The following is a 24242-nucleotide window of genomic DNA, read 5'->3' on the forward strand; positions in this document are numbered from 1 at the left end:
CGTTTAATCGTCTTCCTTCTCCGCCTCCTTGAGCTTCACCGTGATGCCCTTTCGGTTCTGCTCGATCTCGTACTGGCCGCCCAGGACCAAGTCCTTGGCCACCAGCTCGCGAGTTCGGCCCAAACTCTCAATGTCGGCAATTCTCTGGATCGTACCCTCCAGATGCTTCTCAAAGTTGGGCTCGGCACAGATCTCCTTGAAAGCTCGGTGCATCGGAACGCTGCTCGCGCGCACATCCGCCTGGCTGGTGATGCTGAACAGGTTCAGGCTGTCGAGCTCCCGAATAAAGTCGCATCTCGTCATGATCTGCTGAGCAATATGGAAGGGATACGTGGGAAGGATGTGGCCGACGTCAGGGTCGTAAGTTTGTGACATCTCCTCTTCCTTGTCGACTAGAGCTTTGGCTAGACACATGGCAGCGGCCTAGACAATTGTCAATGTCAAATCCAGATCAATCAGCATGACCTCAACTTACCGCCCACTTCTGCTGATCCATAACATCGTCATCCATCTCAGGGCCGAGGATCCAGCATTGGTTGAGGAACCATCTCTTCTCAATGTCCTTGATCTTCTCGCAGGTTCCAAGCATATCTCTGCTCTTGGCCACCCGGTTCAAGAAGCTCAGACGACCACCAACCTTGTCATAAATCTCCTCAAGTATCGCACTGTCAAGATCCTCCCTGAAATATCTTTGACGATACCTCTGGAGGGCCGAGATAGCTTGCTGCTTAGGCAGGTCAGTGACAGGGAGGACCTCCATCCTGGTGGCCAGCTGCTTCAGACGCTCGTAGATCCAGTAGTCGTCAGAGTTGAAGACCATCGTGACCAGGTTAGCGGCTGCCCATTGCTCAGCCCGCTGTTGTAAGAGTTCAATAAGGTCTCGCCCATCTTCATCGTTGCGAAGGAGATGCATCTGGTTAACAATGACGACCAGTGGCTTGCCCCTTTCTCGTCGCTTCTGCATGGCAACCTTTTCCAACTTGTTGAGGGCGCGCTCAATATCAAGCAAGGCCGTGGATTCACGTGGACCCCTCTCGCTGAAGTAGCCTCCGATATAGTCCTCATGGAACTCATAGTCGAGAGCCTTACCGAGGCGAATCCTGAAAATTTCGAGGTCGGCATGCGCTTCAAACATGGCCACGCCGTCGCCATCATTTTTGCGCATTGCGTCAATCAACATGCTGCTTTTGCCAGAGCCCTTATCACCAATCAAAAGATGGTAGTGTCCAACATTACGTCCCATGACAATATCGTCAACACGCTCCTGCTCTGGACGGGGTATCCAGTGCTCACTGGAACTACCAGGCTGATGGGGGACATCCTTGCCAATGGCGGCCAGTTCGAGGACGGGATCACCAGGCTCAAAAGCACGAGTCATCTTGGAGAGGACAAGCATCTTGTAGCACTTGTGATAGATGTAACCAGCAGCCGCAAAGCCAAGGCCCAGCACCAGTATGGATGCAAAAGTCGTGGCAGCCGACTCTCCCATCTTAGCCAGCAGGGTGGGCTCTGCAGAGAAGTTGGGGCCTTGTTGGCCCTGTGCATCGTCGGGGATTTCCTCTACTCGCCCATGTTAGTTATTACTCGGCATTGGACGTTGATCATTGCCACATGGTAAAGTAAGGAAGTGGCATGGATGGCAGCCAATGCATCCATTGCTTGTGAAGGACCATGGGTCTCAGGAATGAAGCAGCCATTGACAGACATGCAGACAAAGATCCAAATATTGAAAATCAGAAACAGGGCTCATGAATTGCATGGGAGGTGCATATTGAGCACCGCGATGTAAGAAATAAGCCGATCTCAGTGACGGCTCGAGTTGATGCCGGACTGGGCAGAAGCCAGATGCCGAAGCTGGACCCCTGAACAAGACGGCAGATGCAGAACGAATATGCAATCACGGCCCCAGAAGCGTACAGTAACAAAACAAAAATAGAATGTGCAGAAACAGACAAATCAGCATCCATACGTACCTCTCCTTTTGCCGCTCTGTGTTGAAAAGCGCAGCCTGCTTGTAGCACTGCTTGGCCCCCAATGACGGGCCCGCGGGCCAGTCCAAGGTGCCAAGTGACCAAAGCTGACCTGCCCGTTAAGGCGTCGCACCAGGCGACCTGGATACCGCAAGATCATGGCTGCTGGCTGTACAAGCTCACTGGGAGCATCGGCGAAGAACCCTGAATTCAATTGACGTACCGTGCCGTCAAGAAGTTCGCGATGAGGCCCAGACAAAGGAGGGAAAAAGGGAGCAGAGACTCGCGGGCGTCGTGGCACGAAACAGACGGGCCCGTCTAATTGTACTAAGAAAAAGGGTAAAGGGTACGTACCTCGGGCAGTGACAGACTGCTGCGCTCAGTCTGGCCTTGACTGGTCTTGGCGCACGACATGATCCAGGCACTCGGCGACCACTACTGCACCTCTAACTGATGTGCCCGCCATGATTTTGCCCTCCAGGGACCCGTCAGGCCCCGTCAGGACTGCGCTAGGGAGGCAGGGCGCTGGAAAGGCCACTGTGATGGCGTCGTTGAGCGGGGAAGCCAACTTGATCCAGCAGGCGGAGGCCTCGTCAATCGAAATTCAGCAGGACAGGGGGTCAGGTTGGTTCATGGGGTGAATGTCACCGACAATGCCGAGATGACCTCAGCTGAGCCAGAGAGAATTTGATGAGTTGTCAACGCCTTGCATTGTCGTGCTACCTACTGGGCAGAGAGTAGCTTGTCAACCTCGGACACTGCCTTGCGGAGGGAGGTACATCAACATCGAACCACGCTCAAGTTTAGACCTTTTGCTTGCGCGTCCCCGAACCCGTCATAACCAAGAATGGCCACAATATTCAAACCTTGAATGCATAGCAAGCGATATCTCGCTACCTGTTCGCAGGATCCCCCCCACAGCAGTAATGCCCAACTCCGATTTCAACTGGTGGCCCCTTTTTAGCCGTCGCAATAATATGGTGACAATGTGACCTCACGTGACCTCCCGCGTACAACTTCAACAACGGCCCTTCACCTCCAAGCACAACAAACAAACGACCTCGCCATGAGTCCAAACGCACTGCAAAAACGTCATCGAATCAAAGACCGTGCAGAGACTAATATTTGCTACACACAGTGACATTACTTGCTTACTTTCTCCAGTGAATCTCTGATATCTGAGCCCAAAGGTGAGAAACTGCCAGAGCAGGAGCGCTCTACTTCTTCCCTCACCTGCAACCTCACCCGCGATTCTACCCCACCCACTCATTTCGGCGACCATTTCTCTACCTAGTTCGTCCTGTTCCTTGAACCTCACTACCTTGTTGCTCCCTTTTCTACTACCATCCACTCGAATGTCCGGCCCCAGCATCGTGGCGTAGCCAGCAAAGAAGGGATGCCGCCTTTCGCCGCCGAACTCGAAGAGTGGTGGCTGGGCAGTGGGTATGAAGCTCTCACTCGCCTGACAAACAACGAGGATGATCAACTCAGCCCTCGCCAATGTGGGTTTGCCCGGGATTTACAGCGCCGACTCTTATCATTCGACAACGACCGGGCTCTTCAGGCCGAAATCCAGGAAGCATGGCCCGCCATTCGTACTGCCAGAGGTATTAACTACAGCACAAACCTTCGAGACAAGGTAAAGGACATAGTCCGCAACGTCTTCCGACAGCCCGAGGATGGGGAAATCAATTCTGCTCGCGTCATGAATGCGCTGGGGTACCTGGATGCGATGGAAATTGATCGTCTGCGTCGTGTCGAGACTGCAAAGGCCGCAGTAGAGGCTCAGCGCACCCGCGTGATTGAAGCAAAAAAGTCTGGACTGGAGGTTCCTCCCGTCAATGATACTCATCCTCATATTCTTGAAGAACTTGATCGAACAACCTCTGTCAAGTACAAGCGATTTCACGCCGGTTTCCGAAGTTGGGTAAGGCAATCCGGATAGACACATAGTGGGCGTTTCACTGACGGGATTCCCAGATACTCATCAAAGAACTGACCCAGGATGCCGACCTACGAAAGGAGATACCCCAAATCATGGCACTACTCAACGCCCTCTTTCCGTCGGCTGTATTCCTCGAGGATCAAGATGATCGAGACCCGACCCCGTATTCGCCAGGCCTTCGCGATAGCATTCGCTTCGCCGTATTCGAGCATTTGATGTCCCAGGATCCCTTTTCCCAGCAACGCCAACAGGTCCTTCAAATGAAATTGCTCTGCTGGTGCGACATTCCCCAATACCCCCAGGCCAGAGAGGCTCTCATCCGATACCACGAAGAAACCAAGAAACTGGGAGAAATCTGCTCATCAATCCTAAATGCCGCTGGAGAGATCATCCCAAGACAAAGACCGCCCAGTGATGTACCGACTGAAGCAACATCTGCCGAATCTTCTTCTTTGAAATCACGCGCAAGCACCGCGCACTACTCTTGGCAAATCCTCAGCAGTTCTCCTCGCACACAGAGCTTTGAAGAAACCTTCAGCGCCAGTTCTTCATTTGATGCCAGGCGATCTGGTTTGGCATCACCATTAGCATCACCCGTTTCATCCTCAGCACCTCCAGTCCCCAATCCCCTTCTCAAAGGCATGCCTGGTCGCGAGTTTTCCCCCGCCAAGACAGACGGTGCTAGATTTGCTGGAGATTTACATGCGCCTCCTATTCTCTGCTATCCCGACGACATCTCGAAAACAGAGTTCCTTCAGCACCCCCTCGCACGCGAGTTTGACATGACATCGCTCGAAAAGTCCATGCTGGGCCTTCTCATACCCAAAGAACTCAAAAGCCGAGAATGGTAGTACAGTCTCGACAGCGAGGATGACGAAGATGATGAGAATGAGTCCGACCACAAAAAGAATCCGCCGCCTACCAGCAAGACCCCGGCCAAGAAAGGAAAGCGTTCCAAGACGAAAGAACCCGCATCTCCTGCTCCTCCTATCCCCCCGATCCCAGATTCTGTTCTAAGCACAAACGCGACACCCAAGGTCCTGCAAAAGTTTCTCAAGCACATGATTTCTCGGTCAGAACTGAAACAAGGGATGGTTATCGACCCGGCTTCTCTTCAGGCAATTGCTGAGCATGCGAGTGTCCCTCTTCCAAGCGGATCGGCCTCTACGAAGGGCCGACGAGTATTCAAAACCAAAATCTTACGTCTCAATACAAGTTCGGGCGTGGATGCTTTGGGTTCGAACTCAGGTCACGACTTGGAGGTTATACGCCCCCTTCTAAAGACTGTATCAACAACACAATCTTGCTTTGATGGGGATTCTGTTCTAGAAGTTGAGCCGCTCACGGAAGCGACCGAGGATGCCTCGGAGGATCAACTTCTACCTGACATTGTCTCACCAACAGTGCAGACACAACAAGACGACGCTGATGTGAGATATCAGCTGGGCAAGCCCCGTCTTTCGCCGATGGAATACACGCGACTCTATTTAATCGAAAAGGCCAACTCTGAGAGAGAAAATCGGCCCTGCGAGCTCCCTCGACCCGGTAAACGATGTTACTGGTCGGTTCGTGGGGAGACATTCCTCGTCATTCCTCAGATTCCTGACTGTATTCGGCGAGACCTAGCGCCTGGGGACGATACCAACCGTGAGGGGTCTGGAGGCGGAACTGAACCTGGGTCTGATACAGAGTCAGTGGCAACGGTCAGGCCAGCGCCCCCAAGTGTTAACTTTCCGCGCTTGTCGCTCCATCTTGGCGATATGCGGGGTCTTCTTTTGGATATTCCATTCGCCAACATTGGAAACGAGACGAACTTGTCCGAGACAAACGCCCTTCAAGAGGCGAGCCTTGAGGCCAATGTCGATGTACAGGAAGGGCTGGACCCAACTTCCCTCCAACAGCATGGTGAGACATCCTCGCATTCACTATTCTATCTATTTGCGAGACTAACTGTAGTAGTTGTTACCGATTTAGAGACTGATAGACTGTCATGTTATGAAACGAAGCTGGAAGATGGGAGCAAGTTCCTTCTCTCAATGACACCTGATCAAGCTCCTGAGAGCAGTATCAGCGATGACGACGACGATATGATGACAGGAGAGACGCCTCCTGAACAATTTTTGGTAGATCCAACAGATTTCAATGTTGGTTCGAGTCGAAAACTCCAAGATCAATCAGAGTCTTCGTTCCAAACGCCCAAGATCTGTGTCGAAACGTCACATCTCGCAGAAGAACCAGAAGGACAGCTCGGGCGACTGCAAAAAGGCTTTCAAGATCGCCCCCTTTCACCGGAAACCTCGAGATTGCACGCTGGAGGTTTACTTACTTCGGACTATGCGACACCAAAAGCCAAAGGCAAAGCGGTCGAATACAGCGCCTACGCAATTACATCGACCGTCACACAAAGCCCCCTTGCACGTTTCTCAATTGCTGTTCAACCAGGCCAGCGTTTGACACCTGGAACCCTCACACGACGGGTCATCGGAGCTGCTGGTGGGCAGATCTGTGCAGAGGACTCTCACCAGGCCCAGCTAGTTCATAGTCTCGATGACGAGCTGTCTCAGGGGCTCTCGGCGGATTTATGGGATGATGATGCTGAATCAATGATATCAGCTCTTCAGCCAGAGCCTTTGAAGATCAACCGACCCAAGCTCCAGAACAAGGAAGAAGGCGATCGTCGATGGTCAGGACTCTTTGATGCCTTGACTGGGGATGTGTCTCCAGAGATTGGCATCCTTGGAGTGGGTGATTTGCACGAACGTGAGCGCAAATCTGGTGAGATGGTAGAGGAAAGCCGTATGATGGCAGAGAAGGATCAGACGGTCCGAAGACTGCAACGTCAGCTACGCAGTCATCTGGACCCGAACCTATCGCCGGAACGAAGTCTTCAGCGCTCATCATCCACCCTCATAACCCCGACACAGCCTCGGAGAAACGTGGATCGCAAGGCCTCGTTCAACATAGAGCCGCAAGTAGGACACTCGGGCTTCACTCCAGAGCATAATGAAGAGGAACCGACGGGGGGGACGTTCCCTCGGTCGAGAATGATGCTGAACCTCAGGGACACCCAGGCGCGCCTCCGATACCCCTTACGAGAGCTAAACGAGGCCCAGCTCAGCAGAAGCCATGATAACGCACCCCCGGCGATAAGGCGTCTCCCTGACGTGCCGAACCGCCATCAACAAAGGGCAGCCCTCAGGGATCTGGAAAGGGCCGTTACGGCTACCCCACGAAGGGCCTTGAAGTTCCCCCGCGAGAGCATCGACGGGCCTGAAGGTTCTAACGACGTTTCTAGATGGTCAGACTCGACTGAAAGCTCGGGCTGGACACAAGTCACGGCGAAGAAGGACGATGACGAGCCTTATCCTTCAACTACGACACAGGATTTCTCTCAGTCGACCAAACTCAAGAAGCAACGGCCAAACCAGAAGTCTGTGCCCGTCGACACCCCCCGTCCCTCGACTCGGCAGGGTGATGCCTCAGTTGGAGCTTCATCCTCGGTGTCCGTCGACAAAGAAGCGGCCACAGTCATCTGTGAGACCCCGACTCCGGACGAGCCAAGCAGCACCCCTATGCCGCGAACACCATCCTCCGCCATTAGCAGCCTCTTCCGCAAACGTGTTCGGTCCGAATATGGTAATCCTGCAACTCCTCGAACGCCAGTGACCCCACGCACGCACTGGCGTCCGTTTGACGACCCGGATCCCCAGCTTCCTTGTTCCTCGCCGTGGCTATCAGGGCAACGCGAGGACAAGCGAGAGAAGGAGGCAAGGGCGGCGTACTTCCGGGACAAGGCAGAACGGGATCTTGAGGGTAAACCATCACTGAAGAAGTCAAGCCGCAAGGGTTCTTTTGGGAGCATCAGGAGCAGGGGGGAAATCAAACGGAAGAGCCTTGGTCTCGATCGCCGACAGAGTATGGAGAGTCTTGTTGGCTGGAAAAGCTTCATCGAAGACGCCCCCGAGCCGCTCTTCTCATCCCCCCTACCCCCAGTGCCGCCTCTCCCAACGCCATCCCAGCTCAACCTCACCCTCAACCGCCTGGATCAAGCACAGGCACAGGCACCGCACCGGGCCGCCTCCGCGGTCGAAGCCTCTCTCGCTGCCGCTGCGTATCGCTCCAAGAAGCCACAGGGGCTCAAGGTGGAGACACGAAAGCTCCGCAAGGCAAGCCGGGATGAGCTGCGGGGAATACGGGCACCGAGCAGCACGACGACGGCGACGGCGGCCAGCGGGAGCAGTGGAGGAGGTCTCAGGACGGCCTTGCGCCTTGATGGGAGAAAGTCGAGCTCTGGACGAGCGGCGGTGGACGAAGGAGAGAGGCTGGTGGATAGGAGAGAAGATGAGGTTGTATCGAGACGCAGGTGAAGTTTTGGATTGACGTTGGAGGGTCATGGCCATGGTCAAATGTCTACAACCTCTTGACTGATTGCTATCTCGTATATGGACGAATGGTCGAGGACATGTCGAGATTGTCGTTACATTGAGTTTTGGACGGAACGTATGTAGCTTCATATCATAAACAGTGCTCGAGCATGTAATGCCGGTTTCTCAGGGGCTCGCCGCGGTACAGGTTGCACGAGTGTTTGGCCTACTTCAACAGGGACCCTTTCTGCTCTACTGCGTACCGTACTCTACCTCTGACCGGATGCCCCTTTCTCGTGCCTCGAGATGGCATGATGCGACACTGAACAAAGGAGCTTTTGCCTGATGGAGACCCGGTGAGCAACGACCAGACGAATTACTCACCTTGGTTCACCATGGATGACAAAGTGTTCATCATCTGCAACTCGCAATTGCGCTGCGGCAGCGACCGATCCTTGCGAAGCGAAGATGATCCTGGTGAACATCCTCTCGCCTCGCCCGGGGAGCCTGTCGACATCTGACTCGTGTCCCGCATGAATCACAACACGGCCCCAGAAGCCATACATACATACCTGGAGGGGCCGCATCCATGCCACCCCTTCGCCCACAGCGCCTCCAAGTCTCCGGGATTAAGCAGAGAGAGCTGCGACAAGGACGAGCGCGCTTCACCACGGCATTAGCTGACGCGGGATGTATGTACTGCAAACATTGAAACACGGGGAACAGGTACTGGTCGCTGGGCCACCCTCCATCTACTCCCCGTGACGATGCACGAGACCAAGTGCCCCGTACTTCACCAGACGTCGAATCACCTGCAGACCACCGCGCATCCCGAATATGCCACGGGGAGGCCCGCCCTCAGAGACGCGCCTGGTTACCGGCGTGGGTCGGCTTCGCTCGCCATTGGATCTCGTGTGCCTGGTGACAAGTGCCGGACGAATAATGAGACTGTATACGGCGGATTTTCAGTGCAGTACTGTACAGTATAGTAGGTGCCACAGAGAACAAGACGTCTGGATGAAAAGCCACCGAGCAGATCCTGGATGCAATTTGGCCTCCGGTCTGCGTCTGCATCTGCGCATGTGTCGGGTGCTGCTGCTGCTGCGTCGTCAAGACAAGCGGTGTTGTTGCTATGATGTAAGTGAGCGGGATAGTGCTTCCTCTTGGTTCATCTGGTGTGGTTCCTTGGGCCGTATCCAGGTCCACGTCGTCTCTGGCTTCACTCACGACATGAAGCCATCCACACATATCCCATGGCGCACACACCGCTCCCCACGGCCCCCACTCATTACAGGCCTCCTTCTTCAACACCACTGTCGATTCTGTGAATAATCGGCCCCGCCTCCGATGGGCATTTGTCGATCATCCCCAGTCTGGGAGTCTGGGGTAGGTATCGGCCAGTATCAAACGCGAGCAGCCATTCATCAAGGTCTCGGCCTTCGGCCAACGCCCGAGCCACATCTCGTCTCCTGCTTCCATCTGGATGGCACATCCTTCCTCAAGAGGCTATTGGATACCCAGAACCAAACCGCGCCAATCATATCCTGTTTCTTCGGGCCATCGGTGCTACTACTTCATAATCGCACTAAAGTTGTCGACTATGGCATTCGGAATTATCATCTGAACGAGGTAGTGGATCATCATGTCAGATCGGCCTCTGGGCGCCGTCTTGACACAAGGCCAGAACCTCCCTGGTGAAGAGGTTCCCAAGGGCGTGTAAAGGCTGCAGATCTTGGTTTGTTGACAGCAAGCGCTCGTGCGCCACTAACGAAACCACCAGTGAGTAGTTCTTGGTAGATACTTCGCGCATAGAGCCAATCCTTGCCTGTATATAGCAATTGATCCCGACTTTGTTGCGTAGTTGGTTGGTCTGGATAGGATGACCGCGGGTCACCAGTTCAACAAAAACAGACGACATTGGCCCTGCTCAAAGCCATCCCCTCCTCCAGTTTGCAGACTGTCTAGACCTTGGTCCGCTGCTCGATGGGTGATCCAGGTTCCGGGCTCCTGAATAGTAGCTGGGCCTCCCGAGTGCCCTCCAATAAACGGTGGTTACTGGTGGCTGGCGCATTGAAAACCAAAGACCGTGCAGTCCCTGCTTCGACGGTTGCTTAATCCCGAACAGCGGTCGACCTGGTCTGGAGAAATCGGCCTAGACCCGTTTCTTGGTCGGCGGAGTCGACGATCTCCAGCAAGGCCTGTTGGAGGCTTGCACCATGCTTCCAAGCATGGCCAACCATCTCCAAATTCCCAGGACGCTGGTGAGACATCAACATTGTTCGGCCACGACTCGCCGACCTGTTTCCAAGCTCGTCACTGTTTGCATCACATGCGTCCTCTGTCACTCAGTGGGGGTCATCATATCGTTCCACTCAAAGCCAAGAGAGATGTGTGCCTCTGGATGCTCCTCGTACATACCGTGCTGCGGTAGCACGTACGTACGTAGTTATGTTGCAACTCAAAGGCTTTGCTATCCTTGGTCATGCCAAGGCTGGTCGGCTCACCGCATCTTTCTAGATTGCCGGCCCGGTCGGTTCGTCTTGGGACGATCGTCCCCGGCCCGGTGACGGGAGATCTGCCAAACCTGAGAAGAGTATGCTTCCATGAGACTTTTTATTCGTGTGTTGGCGGAAAATTGACATCGGGACTAGTCACCAGTCAATCGATTTCTGTTGCCATGCTGTCAGCTTCATCCTCGTTGACCTTCTTGGGCTTAAAGACCCCGTATTGGCACCCAACAACGTGACAAGAAACGTGCTAAGGTGTGACGCTAATTTGGTGGGCGCGGTGGGTGCAGCCTGTGTGGTATCGAGCGCCTACCAAAGATGTCAGTTGACGAGGGCTGAGTGTGGTGGTGGTGGTGGTGGTGGAGGTGGAGTTGGAGATGGGCATAATCTTGCACTTACAGCGACCCGCCTCCATGCGCTCTGGACCACTTAGGCGTATTTGTGCTGGTTGACGAGCTGAGCTCCATGTCCCCCCCCGGAGCAGGTTGATACGAGCTGGCCTGCGACCTGCCGATGGCGTACAGGCTATACAGATCCTTCTGCAACAGGATCGAGACCAACAGCGCGGTAGTGTAGGCAGGCCGGCGAGGTTGAGGGATCGCCAGGGTCCTCTGGTGGCAAAATCGCACACGGACTGCCCTTAGCACGGCATCAGGCAGCTTGATGCTTGTCAATGCTGCAGGTCCGCGTCCGCCCTCAGACTGGGTACGGGTAAAACATGACATCTTCATTCCCGAGGAGTGATCCCGTGAGCTCTTCAGCCGTTACAGTATTGGGTTAGTGAGGGATACATAGGGCCGTCAGCAAGGTGCCTAATTACCACAGGCGAGTGGCATTGCATCGTTCTGCGACTTGTGTGTCAAAGCCATCGTTCGGTTGGGCTGGATAGGCTGGGTTGCTGGAACCAACAGCTTGGCCATCACGCTGGTTATGACGTATATCATCTGCCAAATGCGCACGTTTCTTCGGGAGGGTCTGGACGCCATCGATTTGGTTGGATCCATTCACCCGCTCAGTCTCCAGACTAGGGAAAAGACGGGAGTCAGTCGACGGACCGCACCTTGACCGGCGCGCCGTCGAAGTCAGTTCCCGGGGTTTATTGAACGCCAGACCGACCACTCGGACCACACCGTCCAGCGGTGTAAGAGCAGCTGAGGACGGCTCGGGGTGGTCGATGGTAATGTTTGGTACTGGTTGCTGGTTGCGGCTTCCAAAGAGGGTAGGTAGAGAGAGCCTCCTTGACTCTAAACCGATGAGTGGCTTTAGCACAGCAAGTTAAGTAAGACCTTGAAACAAACGAAGCTACCTCGCAACTTTCAGGAGACTCTAAGCCTCGTGTGCCATCTCGATCAGCCCGTATGGCGTACTCTGTAATCAGCCATGACGCCCGTTGCACGATCTTGCTCTGATTCAGGATCCATGTTCACCTTCGATACAACAGGGAAGAAAGGCACAGGTGAGGACGCGGCTGGCTGATGAAAGACAATTCTTTGGTGAGACCGAACGCGCGAGCATCGTCCAGGTACCTCGAGGTACCGCTGCGTGTCAGCAATTCACACAGATTGTCGTGGGTCTTTAGCCGCAGGCCTGCTAAGCCTAGAAAGGAATAGAGATGGCATTGCGCTATTTGCGTTCCCATAGGCCACGGGGCCTAAAGCCATCAAGATCAGGGTCGCTCCTAGGCCTCTGCGCGCATCAGTTTGTCGAATGATTCGCAGTATTAGCCCTCGGAGCGTTTGGGGAGCATTCTCGGGCTCGTGCAGGACGTTGGGTCTTGTACTCCGTAGTGGAGAGAGCTCAGTTCTCAGCGGTAGGACTCGCAGTTTTGCAACGCGGAACGTGCCACATTTCCCAAGCTGTCGTCAGAAAGAAAGCCATTTGTCATGGTGAGCTTGAGTTCGAGATTCGCCCGCGCTCTGTTTGGTTGTTTGTTACGGCGTGGCAAATAGCTTTTGGCTCGGTAGCTGGCTGACTTGCCATGAGAGGTCCAACAGGGGCCTTGAAACCGTTGTGGCTTCTAGATGGAGGTCGTGACAGGGGGAGAGGCTCAGCCTGCCATGTGTTAGTGCGAGTTGTGCTGAGCGAGGATTACTCGTTTGGGGAACCCGGGTGATGGACAAATTTGCTTGCATACGTATGTACAAAGTATTCTTTTGACAGGGCATGAGGTGTGTCTCTTGTTCCTTATCCATGTGCTCATTGAACAGAGTACTTGAACAGATGAGGCCAGACCAAGTTGACGACTCCAAAACAAGTACTTCGGAAGAGGCGATTGGTGAAGCGTGGCAGCACAGGAGCTCATCCTGAAGGCATCCTATTCCAATGTTAGACTAGCCCACCTAGACCAAACCTCCAATTCAGTATAGAGTATCCGTAACTCCGTATATCAGCGTCTTGGCCACCAAGGAAGAAGCTCAAACATTACCATCGCTGTAATGTTAATAGCCCAATGCATGCGACGGCCCTGGCAGACGACACCACGTTCAGGGCGTTCGAAGGCAAGGACCAGCATGCCGGTCAAGGAGGCACGCAAGTCTTGGGTTCCCAGCAAAAGTCAGGGGACTGCATCTCTAGCCAGGGCTACTGCCCCCCGCCATTGTAAAAAGCAAAACGCGAAGGGTCGAGCGTCTCAGTTCTTGAGGAGGAGGTGCGCCTCTCGAAAGGTGGTCAAGCTTCCAACGATGTTACCACACGCAACGAGCTGCCTCACGACAGGAGTACGAAGTACAGTACTGGGAAGCTATTAGCCCAGGCTGAGCCTTGAGGTTTGCGTGGGGGTTATACCTGGTGTGTGGCGTTGGTGCCATCCATTGTCAAGGATTCCACAGCTCCTCGAACTGTCACGTACCGGTATCTAACACGTTGCCATTGCCGAATGCAATCGACATTGGATGTCAATTGGATTGGCAAATGTGGTTGTGATGATCGACCGACCCAAGCCTTGTCTCATGGAGGGACTGTGCCCTGACCACCATGAGGCCCGTGAGAGCGCGGCTGGCGGTTGACTGCGGAGGATGCAATGTTGCTTCTTCCCACAAGTACCCGTCCAGCTACGGGGCATGTCCTAGAGTAGGGATCTCGAGAAAAAGCAAGGTTAAACAAGGTAGCTAAGCTACTAACCTAACAGGATAGGCATGAATCAAGGTTCTGTACGAGATAACTTTAGTTCCGTTTTCTGTGCTATTCATAAGTGTCGAGACTTACCATGGATGCTGTAGCTGGCACAAATGCGAAAAAGTCATTTCCTCAAATGACATGCTTCCTAGAGTCACACTGACAGAGCCCCAAAAGAATCGTTGATTGATCCTAGGCCGCGGCTTTCCAGGCCCCAGAGTAATGCAAGCGCTAATAACACGGTGCAGTAGTGTGCTGCAGTAGAACAGGGCACTAGTAATAGGGACTTGGAATTACCAAGTCAGCCTGGGTCCTAGAGCAGAAAAGGGGGGAGGACAACTGCGAGATTGGACTTGCACATGGTACGGAGCACATAGATCCGAAGCAGGATCCCATCAGATGCGGAAATGCCTTTCAGAGAACAGCCCGCGCCGAGTCAGGATCGCCATGATGCTGTTGGCTGCATACTCCGAGGTGCAGCATAAGTCCAAGGCGATTCGGCAGGTCAGGTGGATGGTCTAGATCTGCTCAAAGTCGGGGTCTCCGCTAGTAAATCGTTGGAGCCAGATGGAGCAAAAGCAAGTCCAAGATTGACAAGCATCATGCTAGTTGACGATGCTGATGAGATGAATGAGATGGATGAAGAGATTTGTGAAAGAGACCCTTGTCTACCATAAGCTTAATGGAAGTGGAAGCTCATGGGAAGGTGTACTGTGTCAGATTTCTGATGCACTGTGATCTCCATGGTTCCATTGAGGAAGGTACGGTGGGCGGACACTGTCCTTGAATTAGGTTTGGGCAACCTGGTCCGCCAACCTGGAACAACAAAAAACTATCAACTTAACCAAGACGAATACATACATACCTTCCGAGCCCATCAGATGTCAGGATCCCAATTAACCGTATCCAACCAGCTTTTTGATTTCTGACGAAATGACTCCATCTACAGAGTATCCTATCCGGCTGCAGAAACGCAAGACTGCATGCCCGCCTCCACTCCTCCTCACCGGTGCCCAAACCTGATTCTGAGGCCAGATGCAATATCTACAATAGCGGGCAGGGCTCGGAAGCATCCTGTCCGCATCCAATGCTTCCTTCGCTGTTGTGCGCCCTGCAGCCCTTACTCGAGCAACAAGACTGGACAACCGTGATTGGTGTGATGGGAGTGACGGAGCAAGAGATACCACACGAACAGAAGACGATGACAGCAACTTTGAGGCCTACTGGTGGTTTACAAGCCCGGCCCCTCCCGCACGTCAGCGCGTTACCTACATGTATGTATGTATGGATGGATCGCAAGTGTGTCTCTGCCGCCGTCACCACTGTTGGCACTCCAACTGAAACCAGCGACAACATCATCACCATTCCCAATCACAGTACTTTGCTGCAATGATATCATGCTACAGCAGCACTACAACGTTGGAGGCCGCAAGCCCTAGTCTTGCCTTGAGTTGGTGGACATTGTTGTCGTGCGACTCTTGGAGAGGGATCAACGTATTGTCGAACCACGACTGGGCAATGTGCTCCACATGCCTCGTACCCAAGCATAGCCAGCCTGGCTTCTGAGAATCTATCGCTTCCAGGACCGCGCAAGAAGCAATGACTTGTTGGCCAGCACCCTTTTTGCCTAAGGCAGCCCTCCCAGGCTACACAACTGCTCACAAGAACAGCCTCTTCCCTCATATCTCGGTCACCAGCATCGATAGCGCTGCCGCTCACCGTCCAGCCCAAGACCACGAGCAGTCGAGACAAGCTGCGTCCCACTTGGTGCGTGGAGGGTTCGAAGTACCCTGAGGTATCTGGCCGTCTCTCATCAGGGCCCTGAAAACGCTAAGTCTTTGGAGGGTGGAGAGGCCAAGGTCCCCCCATCCAGCTGGGTGGAGACGTGTGCTCAGTGGCCTCCACGTCCCATGCACCCATCGTCGAGAGCTAAGGGGACCTAGCCCACTAGTGGCCCCAGGCAGGGATTGGAGGAGACACTTTGATGGCATCGTTCGGCGGGCCTGGACGATCCTGGACGGGACCAACGGCACATGGTGGTTGAAGCTCCTGGGTCCCTGGACAGTGGCACTCTTCACCTTGCCCATGAGGCCAACCTCATCGTTGGACCATGATGGTTGTGGGGAGATGGCGTCGACGGGCATCAGAAGTCTCCAGTGCTGGATCTTAGAATCCTTCACACATTGTCACCCTTTAGCCTGCCTCCCAAATAAGACGTCTCCCCCACATGGCCCCTCCATCCCTCTCATCTCTCCCTCCCTTTCATCTTGCGACCATTGAACTGTCGCCCGTTCTAGGCGACTAAAGGAGCTTCGATCAGCCGCTGGTGCGCTGGTGTCGACGGCTAGTCCAGCCCAACACCCACACCACCACACACCAGTCTCCACAGCTTCATGCCGAGTCGTCACCCTCTGAGCTCGAGGGATCGTATTTGATCAACCGCCATCTCATCTGGACGGTTGTCGAAGCGTCCGACTCTCTCAATTCAACTCCCGGACACCGCTCACTTGCACAGGGGCGCACCGACGGTACCGAATGGCCCCGGAAATCCCCTTTGACTTTGCTTCGAGTGAGAGAGACCTGGCTTGGTGCGACAGCCATAGCATGTCTTCCGAGGACCAAGACGCCATGATGCCGCAATCACCTTCAACGATGGAACCCCTGTGGCTGAACTCGACGGCAGCGCAGATGCAGTCGGGTCAGATATCACCTATGAGCGCAGGAATAGACATGTCGTCTGCACCAACAATGATCCATTCCGCAGCCTCATCGGTTGACTCTTGGAGTACTGGCTATGGCGAGCGTGATGATGTGGAGATGGACAACACCTGGGAGCAAGGATCCGACGACATTCTTACAATTCCGAAGCTGGAGCCGGTCGAGGACGATTTGAACATGGACGATCTGAAGGCAGCGCCATTGGCACCAGCTCCCGCAGAACCCTCAAGCACCGACCCCAAGCCGAAACGACCTCGAGGAAGACCAAGGAAGCATCCCTTGACCCCAGCAGTGGGTGCCAGCAAGGTGACCAAAGGTCGATCAAAGACTGGATGCATTACATGCCGTAAGCGTAAGAAGAAGTGCGACGAAGCAAAGCCCCGATGTACGACCCAAGCCAATTCACCCAACTTGTTCATTGGTTTTAACGAATGTATTAGGCATGAACTGTGAGAAAAACGCCGTGGTCTGTGAGGGCTACCACGAGAAGCAAATCTGGAAGAGTGGCAAGGAGAAGGCTGAAGAGGGTACGTTTAACCTGACAACAACGGTTTAGTCTCCCTAACCATAGAAACAGAGCGGTTGCGGCGAGAAAGCCTCCCCATGATCACCATGCAGCCCATCTTCCATGGTGTCGAGACAGCGGAGGACAAGATCTTCTGGAAGCACTACATCACGCAGCTGAGCAACGTCCTTACAGTAGAAGGCGAGGCCAAGAATGCCTTCAAGGACATCATTCTTCAGCTCGCCAACAAGCACCAAGGCCTCATGCACTCCATCCTGGCCGTCAGTGGCAAACACATTGATTGGGATACTCCCTACGGCGCCAAGTTGCTAGCCGATAACCCCCAGTCAAGCCGTGAGGCATTGCAGCAGCGAGCAGACTATCACCACGATGAATCGATGAAACGGCTCTACGCGGATATGGGCCGGTCTGAGGACAAGGACGACCCCGAGAACAAGATGATTCTGTCGGCAAGATATGGACAGATGCTGTGCTTGCTGCTTCAAACTCGCGCTGATGGGAACCCCCGGGGCGAACACCGAGTGCACCTCCAAGCGTACCAGACTCTAATCCACAACTCACCCCCTGAGGACCCGGCCTTCCACACCTTCATCACCGAGTTCTTCCAGTACCACATCTACGCTGATGATCTGTTCTGGCATCCCGAGAGCAACACAGCGCGCTTGTCCTCTGAGGACTGGACCCCATCCGAACCAATTCATCCACCTCGACTACTGGGCGTTTCTGACGGCCTCTTCCACTACCTTACTCAGATCACCACCATCCGGAACACCGTCCGTGCCAACATGGCAGCTTCGGTTGACCCTGTTGTTGACTACACTAGTTTATACCGGGCGGCAGAAATCGACGCCGCCATCCGGGAGTGGACGCCTCAATGGCCGCCAGGCGACAGCCGTGATCGTGTCGGGCTGCTGTACAAGCAGATGATGTGGGTGTATCTCTTCAGGTCCATCTACCCGCCTTCAGTGCCACCGATGCGCCGTTCGACCTTTAGCACGCTGCCTATCCTACCGCCGCCCCCGCCGACCATGCCCTCTGCGCCGGCACGACGAGCCTCGATGATGGCCACGGTGTCGATGGGTAAAGGCCCTTTGGATGTCCACATGGCGAGCAGCTGCCCGACTTCAAGGAACCCATCCAGAACAAGTTCGATGCACGAGCAGGACTCGACTTCATCTTGCGACAGAGCATCATCACCACCACCGAGCCGACGGCCGGCGTATCATGACCGCCGCATTACTCTGGCGATTGAAGAGTCACTGGCCATCCTAGAATCCTTCAAGCCTTCAGACCCCTCACAGACCCTTCTCCTCATCCCATGTCTTGTCATCGGCACTGCATGCTTCGAGCCAACCCAACGCGAGCGCATCCGGGGCGGAATCAAGGCAGTGCGCGGCTACACAGGTCTTCGAAACTGCGACCGCGTGATCGAGCTTCTCGAAAAGGTCTGGTCCTGCATGGAAGAGGGCGACTGGGTCTCTGTATGGGACTGGCAGGGCGTGGCTCGCCGGATGCGCCTCGACTTCTCCTGCTCATGAATTATCACGAAATTATACAACCGAATTAATACGTTTATCACGAAGAACTGCAGACTCATCCGCCACCTCTGGGCGTTGGAGGCAATCGAGCCTCTAGTTTGTGCCCAAGGTTCATAATATCTACCAAGCACTGTCAACGGCCGAGACGGTATACCAGTCTGTTATTGTTATTGTTATTTTGATCCAGCACAATGGCAGTTCTACTCATGATGAGCTTTGAGGGATCTGGATACAGCAGGGTTACACACAAGTACAGGATTCGAGAAGAACAACAAATGCCTTGATCATTTCAACACGGAGGCAGTCATCTTTGATCACTTTACTACGACGATGTTAATATCAGGGCTATCACGAGGAATGGGGGTTTTGACTACTCTTCTGTAACCCGCGGGATTATAAGATCCGCACCCTTTTCTTTTTATTGTTTTTGATCCGAACGAATCTCCGACCACGCCACTGAGGCACTTTGGGTGGCACAGCATGACTTTTATATACTGGAGGTCCTACCCCTGAGGGGATGAAAGCTCTATTGAGGAGAAGCAAGGCGTTCATGTTTTTGGATCTGAACGGTGTCTCGTCTCATGAGACGAACCAGAACCTTTGAACGGAAGGGGATATGGCAATGTCTTTTTTTTTTTTTGCGACTGGTTTTATTATTGCTGCCATCTGCTTCCATTTTACGGGATGATGGGATATGAAGCACCCGGCGTCAAGAATGTCAGGCTGGGGCAACTGAACAATCAGAGTTGAAAACATGTCGAGATGTTATAGGCATGCTATGCTGCTGCTGCTTTTACTTTTATTCTGGTAGTTTTACAATGATGCAAGACGAACCAGGGCAAGAACAAGATGCTGAGCCAGGTTGATTCATTTGATGGTCATTATCATCTCGCTTCATTCTCGATTGTCTATGTGACCTTGCCGGAAGTGTGGTCTTGATAATGCTTAGTTACTCGATATAGATGTTATAGCCTTGTTTAAGGCACATGGAGAAGACGTATTCATGTCTATGCTGTCTCTTCTTCATAGAGTTTAACCCCCGCCCGCGGGTATCCATCAACCTCGATCGCCCGTGTTCACACTTTGAGGAGGCTCGAGGCAGAAAAGAGTCCGCTCGTTATGACCTAGAGCAACACCTGGGAGCCAGGTTGAACAGTCACATCATACGCAGAGGAACAACCTATCGCCGGAAGGACAGAATGCATTTGTGATCCTAAGCACGATACACGAACACCTTCAGACGCATATAGCAACACGAAAGGGCAATTCGTTCTTTCCACCTCTAACAGGCTTGGTTTCCTTCAAAGAGCATACAGAACCGTAGCGTCGCCCCAGGTTGATCGTAGGAAATGTCTCCAAATAACATTTTCAGACTTGGATCCCTTTTGATAGCTAACCTCTTTTCGTCATGGCCTTTCATCAGTCGTCACGCTTCTCACCCTCAAAGTAGAATTTGCCCAGAGGCTCACCACCTCGGCCAGGCCCTACTAGACCCGACGCTGGTGCTCTGGTTTCGCCTCTGTCTAGCCGCTGGACGATCCTCTCCGCTGCTTCGTGACCAGCACTAGGTTGTGACTGCGCCTGCGACACTGGTACGGGCCCTCGGAAGGTTGTGTCAACGAAGGAATCGTTCTCAGTACCCTGTCCTGGGTTCGGGTCGGTGGCCACACCATCCACCATCCGGGCATCACGGCGCTCCTGGAGGGCAGAGATGCTCACAGGCGTGTCACCACCCATATGAGTATCGCGCTCGCGCCGGGCGTCGCTGAGCCCCGAGTTCGTCCTCTCAAGACCCCAGATCTGAGGGGCTGGTCGACGGTGGTAGATGGGCCCAGACACAGTGCTGCCAGCGCCTTCACCAAAGCCCACCAGAGATGCAGAACCGTCATCACTCATTCGATCATCGTAGCCGCCTACGGATCGAGTTGTGGTACCATCAAGATCCTCATCCATGGCATCAGGATAACCCCCCATGCTTGTAACTGAATCGGCTTCACGATAATTGGTATCGGTGCTCAGCATATCCTCGTCATGATCGCCGCCCGTGGTGCGCGCATCATCGCCCTCGCCAATGTGGCTCTCGGTCGCGCTGGCTGTGCCAACAGTGCTCATCTTGGTGACAGCAACAGGCTGTCCATTGCTATCAAAGTAGGCGGGAGTCAGATGCTGGGTCGCAGGAAAGTTGGGAGGGAAGCCGGTCGTCGAGGTCGGGGTGGTTTGCGGCGAAGCGGAGGATGCGCCGGCGGGAGGAGGCGCATGGGTCGGGGCTCGGAGGGTGGCAACGCGCTCGAGGCCAGCGAGTCGGGAGATGCGGTCGGCACGCTCAGCCTCGAGGCTGGTGGTGGAAGGGTTGTGCTGGTGGCCTCTGCCGAGGGGACCCTGGGGGAAGTGGCCGCGATGGCCGTCCTTGATGGCTGTGGTGGACAGGGCGGAGAGGGAGGTGGTGGTGCTCGTAGGAGTACCGCTGATAAGAAGCAAGGAGCGAGGTCAGTTCCATGTCGAGGTTCAAGCAATGCGACGTCATTGCACGACGGGGTTAGTTGGAGCGAGAGGGACCCACGGCATCTCAGAGGGTGTCTCTGGTCTGGAGCCCGGAGGCGGGAGGTTGATAAATGTCGGGGGTTGTGTCTGCGCCATGGTGTCTCTAGATTGACCAAGAGAAGGAGGTCGAGATGATGGGTGATGGAGGAGTAGCGAACAAAGGCGAGCGTGAATATGAGGCGACGTCAGGGAACGAGTTGATCCGCCGTCCACAGCGGCTCAGGCAGTTTGGGCGCGCACGTCAATGTCAATGGGCAGCGGTAGTGTAGAGAGTCGCGATTGTCTGTCGGAACAAGAGAGAATAGATGGAATTGTTAGGAGAGAGATGACAAAGGGGGAGATGATGAAGAAGAAGAAAGGAAATGCGTGAGTGCGTGAGTGCGTGTCGTCGCAAAAAGATCAGCTGGGCGAGAAACTGGAATGATGCCCAGGGCCCATGGAGAGAGAGATTGGAAGGATGCAAGGCACGCATCGCCCCTTCCTCACTGGACCAGAGCCCATCGCCCTGCCGCTGCAGCGCTGCAAGCCTCACTGAAGGAGAAGGGCCCGGCCTAGAATGGGGGACCCGACCCGGGAAGCCGCAGCACGCGCTGGGCGACACACACACACTGGACTGGACCTAAAACCAAGCTTCCCATCACATCGATGAGGGGGCGGGGCAATCGCGAGTGATTGGGCGGATAGAGGGGTGGGTTAGGTATGACGTCGCCAGCCGACTGCGTGATTGGAGGGTTTCCATGTGGCCTTTTTTGTGAAGCTGCTGTTTTGTCTCTCAAGGGTCAAACGTGGCCTTGGCTCAAAGATGGATGCCCAGCGAATGAGTTGAAAGTCCTTTATCGAGTAGTTGGGCTGATTATCAGGTGCTGCCCATTCTTTGACAATGCCAGTCCGGCTTCCACCTCCGGACTCCGAAAGTGGGGCCGTGCTGAATCCGCATTCCGTCCACTAGCCCCGAAGCCAACTCAACCACATGGGCTGATCACAAGCAAGTCTTGACCTCGAACATGTTTATCCATTCTCAATTGTCAGCAGTTATCTGTATGGACAATTATTATTCTCAAGGCAAATGCTCTTCTATCTCTCAAGTGCCTGGTCTAGTAGAGCTTTCTCTCTTATCCAATTTCCCGCCTTTTCCGCGAAACAAATTGACTTGTCTCAGCGCCACGCCACATACACACGGACGACGCGTCCACCCAACTAAACTTGATTAACCCGCCAAAAGCCAATCCCAATTCCCACCCGTTGCAGCGCCATAAAATAGTAAAAAGCAAAAACAAGACAGAAGTTGGACGCCAACAATGACATGCTTTCAGGCCATTTTCAGACTTGATGGAATATCGACAAGGAATAGCTGTGAATAGCAGAGCTTCTGTTTCTCTCATAGGAAAGCAGCGGCGATGGACACGATGCCCACCATGGTCAGGGCCATGTAGCCCGAGGTCTGGATAGAGCGGGAGGAAGCATTGATGTCGGGAGCCATGGTCGAGGGCTGGGGAGGGTTCCACGAGACAATCGACTGTTCCGTCTCGGTAGCAGAGGTGACCTTGGCCTTGCTGTTCTTCTCAGTCTCGGTCTCCTTGTCCTTGTCCTTGTCGTCTCCGGTAGCCGTGGGCTCAGCCTCCTCCGTCTTGTCGGACCCCTTGGTCTCGTCGGGCTCGTTCGTGGTCTGGGTGGCCTTGTCGTCGGTGGCAGTAGCCTTGGCCTTGGCCACCTCGGTGGTAGACTCATCACCAGCGGCGATGACGCCGGTGATGACGAGGGCGAGAGGAAGAACGTGCTTGGCGAAACGCATGATGTCGGTGTTGTAAAAGGTGAGGTGATTAAATCGTGTATGAATTCGGTGATGTGATTATGATTCTTGTACGATGCAAGATGTTCGTTCGTTATATGGCTCGATCAAGTGATGGTTGACGGCTCGACTCGAAGATCAAGTTGGAAAAGGGGAGATGAAGCCGGAAGAGATGGAAAGTAATGCAAGAGCCAACTTCCAGAGGAAGGAGTAACGAAGAAAAAAATAAGCAGTCAAGCGAAGGACGAGGCTGGGCAAATGTGAAACGAAGGCACCCAGGTAAAAAGGGAAGTAAGAAAAATGGGAATGCAGTGCAGGAAACCAGGGGAACAAGAGAAGGTCAAATGCTTTAAAAAGACCTTGCTCCACTGGACGCAGGACCCTGCCTGGGCAGTACCAGGCTCTGGGGTGTTAATTTTGGAACCAATGCTGAGAAAGCCTCCGGCCCACCGCGTTATTCCTGGGGTACCTACGTGGATTGGTTGGTGCGTTCAGTTAAGACAAGACACAGTAATAGGGGGCTTTTCGGTGGCAAAGATGAGAGCCAGTGTTCGTGATTATTCCCAGCTAACGGAAACAGTGAGCCGTCCAAGGTCTTACTGCGGTTTGTTAGCAGTGCCGACTGTCCGGGAGCATGGAAAGAAGCAAAAAACACGGCATCCATGGATCGGCAGGTTTATTAAGGGGGACTGAATAGTGGCACGTCCACTTCTACTCAACCAAAGCTGAACAGTTAGTTCAATTACAGAGACAATAAAAAAGGTCATAACAAAACAAATAACAAAACAACAACGATTCGCCTCTTGTCGTTCATCGTCACATTCCACCACGCACATGTACATATTCCAGCCAGCCCCAGAAAACTTCGTATATGCACAAGCCCCCCTCCATACAACACAAGCTGACGTACGCATGTCCAATCCGCGTGCCGCTTCTCCCCCATTTGCCCGTCGGGGCCATGGATCTCGCCATTTTTTTCAACAGGGCCACGGTTGACCTGCATCATGGACACGACATTGAGCAGCTTTTTGTCAACCCGAACTTGGGCCTCAGCTTCAAGCCACAAACATTGGAATGGCTGAGAAAGGCCCGTGCGGGTCTTGCGCGTCTTTCTTGTGAGGCTCTGCCTCCACGGCTTCTTTCTGCCGAGATGGTCATTGAGCTAACACATAAACCTCGCTCCCGCCCATGATGCTGCTTGCCGGATTCCGAGGGGAGACGTCATCCATG

The 24242-nt window shown here is 53.9% G+C and overlaps 5 protein-coding genes across 5 annotated transcripts; 2 read left to right on the plus strand and 3 right to left on the minus strand.

Moving 5' to 3' along the window:
- Positions 1 to 3: 3 nt before the first annotated feature.
- NCS57_00699600 (uncharacterized protein) lies at positions 4 to 2130 on the minus strand (the record flags this gene model as incomplete). Its single annotated transcript, XM_053056861.1, has 3 exons — positions 4 to 423; positions 476 to 1560; positions 1974 to 2130. 3 exons carry the CDS (start codon positions 2128 to 2130, stop codon positions 4 to 6), a joined length of 1662 nt encoding a protein of 553 aa, XP_052913056.1.
- Positions 2131 to 3366: 1236 nt separating this feature from the next.
- NCS57_00699700 (uncharacterized protein) lies at positions 3367 to 8282 on the plus strand (the record flags this gene model as incomplete). Its single annotated transcript, XM_053056862.1, has 4 exons — positions 3367 to 3897; positions 3951 to 4714; positions 4772 to 5820; positions 5875 to 8282. 4 exons carry the CDS (start codon positions 3367 to 3369, stop codon positions 8280 to 8282), a joined length of 4752 nt encoding a protein of 1583 aa, XP_052913057.1.
- Positions 8283 to 16435: 8153 nt separating this feature from the next.
- NCS57_00699800 (Zn(2)-C6 fungal-type domain-containing protein) lies at positions 16436 to 18682 on the plus strand (the record flags this gene model as incomplete). The annotated part of the gene is made up of 3 exons (XM_053056863.1): positions 16436 to 17003; positions 17059 to 17145; positions 17196 to 18682. 3 exons carry the CDS (start codon positions 16436 to 16438, stop codon positions 18680 to 18682), a joined length of 2142 nt encoding a protein of 713 aa, XP_052913058.1.
- A 1419-nt stretch (positions 18683 to 20101) lies between these two features.
- Positions 20102 to 21319, minus strand: NCS57_00699900 (uncharacterized protein; the record flags this gene model as incomplete). The annotated part of the gene is made up of 2 exons (XM_053056864.1): positions 20102 to 21146; positions 21243 to 21319. 2 exons carry the CDS (start codon positions 21317 to 21319, stop codon positions 20102 to 20104), a joined length of 1122 nt encoding a protein of 373 aa, XP_052913059.1.
- A 1282-nt stretch (positions 21320 to 22601) lies between these two features.
- On the minus strand, positions 22602 to 23015 carry NCS57_00700000 (uncharacterized protein; the record flags this gene model as incomplete). Its single annotated transcript, XM_053056865.1, has 1 exon — positions 22602 to 23015. One exon carries the CDS (start codon positions 23013 to 23015, stop codon positions 22602 to 22604), a length of 414 nt encoding a protein of 137 aa, XP_052913060.1.
- Between the last annotated feature and the right edge of the window lie 1227 nt (positions 23016 to 24242).

The sequence above is a fragment of the Fusarium keratoplasticum genome, chromosome 5, assembly GCF_025433545.1.
Source record: "Fusarium keratoplasticum isolate Fu6.1 chromosome 5, whole genome shotgun sequence".
NCBI lineage: Eukaryota > Fungi > Ascomycota > Sordariomycetes > Hypocreales > Nectriaceae > Fusarium > Fusarium keratoplasticum.